The 6041-nt window shown below is 41.2% G+C and overlaps 1 protein-coding gene across 1 annotated transcript in view; it reads right to left on the reverse strand.

The window, feature by feature from the left end:
- The window catches only part of SYCP2L (synaptonemal complex protein 2 like), a 95929-nt gene that overhangs the window by 53621 nt on the left and 36267 nt on the right, over positions 1-6041 (reverse strand). Inside the window, 1 exon segment of the mRNA XM_037737867.1 lies at positions 1444-1589. Within this exon segment, the coding sequence (XP_037593795.1) occupies positions 1444-1589 (146 nt within the window).

Here is a 6041-nt window from a genome sequence, read left to right on the forward strand (position 1 = left end):
GTCTCTGTCCCACGTCTCACCCCCTCGGTAATGTCTAACCCCTGCTCTCTCAGGTACTGAGTCTTTCAGATGACTCTGAAGTGATTTCCCGACTGTAGGGTCCTCAGTCCAAGCCCTTTCTCACAGAGGGCACCTATTCTAGGAACTGCAGCTTTATCACAAGAAAACCCTCATGCTCCCCTCAAAACACATTATTCATTTTGTGAAATGTGGAAAGCATGTGATTTTGATATTTTTGTGAGTTAAGGTAAACTTGTTGTGTCAGAACGTATGTCACGTGATGGAGGAGGCGTTTTTTATCAAGTGACTGATCTCATCCTCATCCTCAACCATGAAATGGCCTTTTTGTAAAAAGACCATGTCATTAAAATAGGTTGAGTTTTTGGAAATTATTTTCAGAGCACTTTACTACATATAAACACCATCACGTACAAATCAGACCAAAAGGAACCCAGCCCGAGACTTCCTCGTTCAGGTCTCTGAGCTCTTCATTCACTCCCTATGGGCCATTACCACAGTATTTTTTGCCTTTTGTTACAAATTTCTTTGCCCCGTCTACTGTCTGTGATACAGAAAGGATTCGTATTCCTGTCAAAAAATAGGAAACATTATAGTCAGAGAGACACAGGCCATAGCAATCTAGAAAGGTACAGACCATTTCCACAAGATGAGACCAACACGTACAATTGCAAAAGGAAGTCCCTCTGAAACTCTATTCTTAATGACTCCCTGATACGGTTTGGCTGTGTCCCCACCCAAATCTCATCTTGAATTGTAGCTCCCATAATTCCATGTGTCATGGGAAAGACCCAGTGGGAGGTAATTGAACCATGGGGGCAGATCTTTCCCATGCTGTTCTCATGATAGTGAGTCTCACAAGATCTGATGGTTTTATAAAGGGGAGTTCCCCTACACAAGCTCTCTTGCCTGCCACCATGTAAGATGTGACTTTCCTCCTCCTTTGCCTTCTGCCATGATTTTGAAGCTTCCCCAGCCATGTGGAATTGTGAGTCCATTAAACGTCTTTCCTTTAAAAATTACCCAGTCTTGAGTATGTCTTTATTAGCAGCGTGAGAACAGACGAATGCACTGCCCCCAGGTCCAGGGGAGCTGAGAGAGAAGGAAATGCCAGTGTCCTCAAGACTCCAGGGAGAAGGTGAAAGAGGGTGCTAACATCCTAGAAAACCTTTCAGCTGTTCACAATAAGTAGAATAAGGCATTTCAAGGAACAGAGAGCCTTTCTGTCCTACCTCATCAAGACAATGGCCCATGAAAGGGAAAAATGGATTCAAACCCAGAACTCTCAACTCTTTTTACATGGCATTCAAAAGACCAGGTTTTCTGCTTGATCAAATACCCACATCGAAACCCAACAAGAACATTTAATAGACATGAAACATACTAAAACATTTAAAAATAATCCAAAAGAATGAAACCTGCCACCTGTTTATCTTCTCCTAAAGCTTGAATGGAAGCTTGTGATATGTTGATCTGCAAATCAAAATGGATTTCTATCTTCATGACTTCTTTGTAACTGATAAGGATAGGGTTCTTCAGGTAAATGATAAGCATCTTTATCTTCTCAGTTTCTAACAGAAAATATGGAATATCAATGGATATCAACATATTTCAATATTTTAAAATTTTATAATTTTAAATAACTACACTGGGGTATTTGTCTAGATTTTTCTGTGGTAAGAGATTGAAAAGAAATCATATTAAGTAACATTACATTGAAATTGTTCTTTACATTTACATGTGTATTTACACATATACACATACTATATGATTAAGTGGTTGATCTTGCAAACACTGGAAGTAACTTACCTTAGCAGCAAAGAAGTGAAGATAGTTTTGTCTTCTGCAATTCCGTTAAGAGCATTTTGTTTATACAAAGCTATCATCTGCAACAGGTATTTTATTGCCAAATATGCTAAGCACAATATTCACTCTCTCTCTGAAATTCTACTTATTTTTAAAATTGAAAATGAAACTCACTGTCCCCAGTGTGCAAAATGGAATAATCTACCACCATTTCAATGGACTTCGCTTGAAGAAGAGACAGAAACACCTTAGAAAGAAGTCTGTGTCTCAGACAATAGCCTCCTTGCAGGCTCCCACCAGGTCATCAGCCCTTTCCTGACAAATTGTAATCAGGCTTAGAAGAGAAAATAGCTTAGACCAAATTTACGAAGAGTCTAAGAATAAGCCACGTTAAATACAAGGTAAGTTGGAAGAAGCAAAGGCAGCTAAGTACAGGAAAGAACAGGCAAAGCTAATGGCCACAAATTAATGAGAAGGGAAAGAAGAAAAAAAAAAAGAGTGAAACATACATGGGTCTAAATCTGTGAGGTCCAACTCATCAGAGTACTCAAAGCATGCCTAGCACCAACTGAGATGCTCTGTAAGCATAAAATACACATCAGATTACGAAGACTCAGTACACAGAAGGAGAATGTAAAATGTGTCACCAATAACTTTAAAACATTGATTATATGTTAAAATGATATACTGGATTAAATATATTACTAAAATTAATCTATTTTTTTCTTTAATGTGACTACTAGAAAGTTTTAAATATCTGGCTCACATTATATTTATATTTCTATAGGACAGTGTTGGTCTAGAGTACAGCTCCCCAAAATATTAACCTTACTGGACATTTTACTCATCAATGCAGGGAAAGTCTATAAAACCCTGCAACAAAAGTAATCTTAAATATCTTAAAAAGTAACTAGCTAATTTGGCTGTGGGGATCCATGCAAACAGATAAGGGTCAGAAGAAACACCTCAAGGGCTACATGCTACACTGTCAGCTCCTTAGCCGGGAGGGCTATGATACAGAATAAAAGTCTTACTTACAGAGTTTACTAGAAAATCATCCATTTATTTGGCCATAAGAACAGAAACAGTGATACCTACTTCCTGTAGAACTTGTGCAACACTTTATATGTTAAAAACCATGAGCCACAGAAATGTGCCATATTCATGAAGTTACAAAATATTAACTTTGGCAAGTTGATTCCTGGGAGCTATAACTGAGTATTCATATTCTTAAACAAAATAATAAATTATTTTTACTTTTTTCCTTTTCCCTCCCTCTTAGCTCTTTAGGAATGCAATTATGAAAAAAAAAAAAAAACATTAAAAAGTGGGCAAAGGACATAAACAGACACTTCTCAAAGGAAGACAGCCATGCGGCCAACATATAAAAAAAATGCTTACTATCACTGATCACCAGAGAAATGCAAATCAAAACCACAATGAGATACCATCTCACGCCAGTCAGAATCATTAATATTAAAAAGTCAAACAACAGATGCTTGCAAGGTTGTAGAGAAAAAGGAACACTTTTACACTGTTGGTGGGAGTGTAAATCAGTTCAACCATTGTGGGAGACAGTGTGTTGATTCCTCAAAGACCTAGAGAAAGAAATACCATTTGGCCCAGCAATCCCATTACTGGGTATATACCCAAAAGGATATAAATCATTCTGTTATAAAGATACATGCACACATATGTTCATCGCAGCACTATTCACAATAGCAAAGACATGAAGGAACCTAAATGCCCATCAGTGATAGAATGAATAAAGAAAATGTGGTACATAGACACCATGGAATACTATGCAGCTATAAAAAGGAACAAGATCATATCCTTTGCAGGGACATGGATGGAGTTGGAAGCCATTAACCTCAGCAAACATGGGAAAAGAAAAACAAACACCACATGCTCTCACTTATAAGTGGAAGCTGAATGATGAGAACACATGGACACATGGTGAATAAAAACATACACTGTGGGGCTGGGTATGTTGGGGGAGAACATCAGGAAAAGTAACTAATGGATGCTGGGCTTAATACCTAGGTGATGGGATGGTCTGTGTAATAAACCACTATGGCACACATTTACCTATGTAACAAACCTACACATCCTACACATGTACCCATAAACCTAAAAAAAAATGCTGGAGAAAAAAATTAAATTATAACATTTACCTTTTTTCCATCAGGCACTCCCTGTGCTGTAAGCTCATCTAACTATATGTTTGCTTAGAAATTCTAAGGAGGCCAGCTGCAGTGGCTCATGCCTATAATCCCAGCACTTTGGGAGGCCAAGGCGGGTGGATCACTTGAGGTCAGGAGTTCAAGACCAGCCTGGCCAACATGGCAAAACCCCATCTCTACTAAAATACAAAAATTAGCCAGGTGTGGTGGTATGTGCCTGTAATCCCAGCTACTTGGGAGGCTAAGGCAGGAGAATTGCTTGAACCTGGGAGACAGAGGTTGCAATGAGTCAAGATCGTGCCACTGCACTCCAGCCTGGGCAACAGAGTGAGACTCTGTCTCAAAACAAAACAAAACAAAACAAAAACAAAAAGGAATTTTAAGGACCAAATTTGAACCAAACCAGGCACCCCCTGAGATTCTCCCCACCAGGAGAGACAACAGTTAATGTACAACCTAGGTCTGCCCATGATGGCACCAGTCGGACCACCTGATGGATAAGACATCAAACCAAGTCATGGAGCCCCCACACTTCCTCACTCTCTCCCTTACATGTCATTCATGCCAAGTCCCCCTTATAAGCCCTGGCTTTCTTGCTCACCCACTGCCTGGAAACAGACTTGGTGCTGTTGGGAGTAGGGGCACAGTGGGAGTGAGACCCACCTTTTGTATTGCATGGGAGCTGGGTGAGGCCTGTGACTGCAGGCTTTCCCCCACTTCCCTGACAATCTGCATGACTCAGCAGAGACAGCCATAATCCTCCTAGGAACATAACTCCATTGACCTGGGAACCTCACCCCTATCCCCAACAGCAGCTGCAGGAAGACCCGCCCAAGGAGCGTCTGAATTCAGACACACCTAATCCCGTCCACACCCAGTGGTCCTTCCTTACCTATCCTGGTAACTGAAGACTAAGGGCATATACTCTTGGGAGTTCTAGGGCCTCACCCACCCCTGTTCCTCCCCATTGTACCACAGCTGATGCTCTCTGGAAAGCGCCACCTCCCAGCGGAAGGCCGACCAAAACAAATATAGTGCATTAAACCACCAAAGCTAAGAACCATCACAGAGTCTGTTTCACCCGCCCGCCACCTCCATCAGAACGGGTACTGATATCCATGGCTGAGAGACCCATAGACAGTTCACATCACAGAACTCTGTGCAGACAACCCCCAGTACCAGCCTGGAGCCTGGTAGACTTGCTGGCTGACTAGACCCAGAAAAGAGATCACAATCACTATGGCTTGGCTGTCAGGAAGCCACATTTATAGGAAAAGGGGAAGAGTACTACATCAAGGGCACACCCCATGGGACAAAAGAATCTGAACAACACCCTTCAGCACTAGACCTTCCCTCTGACACAGCCTACCCAAATGAGAAAGAACCAGAAAACCAATTCTAGTAATATGGCAAAACAAGTTTCTTTAACACCCCCCAAAAATCACACTAGCTCACCAGCAACAGATCCAAACCAAGAAGAAATCCCTGATTTACCCGAAAAAGAATTCAGGAGGTTAGTTATTAAGCTAATCAAGGAGGCATCAGAGAAAGGTGAAGCCCAATGTAAGGAAATCAAAAACATGATACAAGAAGTGAAGGGAGAACTATTCAATGAAATAGCATAAATAAAAAACAATCAAAACTTCAGAAAACAATTGGCAACTTACAGAAATGCACAACGCTCTGGAAAGTCTCACCAATAGAACTGAACAAGAAGAAAAAAATGTTGGCCAGGCACAGTGGCTCACGCCTGTAATCCCAGTACTTTGGGAGGCCAAGGTGGGCAGATCATAAGGTCAGGAGATTGAGACCATCCTGGCCAACATGGTGAAACCCCATTTCTACTAAAAATACAAAAATTATCTGGGTGTGGTGGCACATACCTGTAATCCCAGCTACTCGGGAGGGTGAGGTACAAGAATTGCTTGAACCCAGGAGGCAGAGGTTGCAGTGAGCTGAGATCACACCATTCCACTCCACCCTTGCAACAGAGCAAGACTCCGTCTCAACAACAACAACAACAACAACAACAAA

This window comes from Cebus imitator, unplaced genomic scaffold (assembly GCF_001604975.1).
Source record: "Cebus imitator isolate Cc_AM_T3 unplaced genomic scaffold, Cebus_imitator-1.0 Scaffold43, whole genome shotgun sequence".
Classification (NCBI taxonomy): Eukaryota; Metazoa; Chordata; class Mammalia; order Primates; family Cebidae; genus Cebus; species Cebus imitator.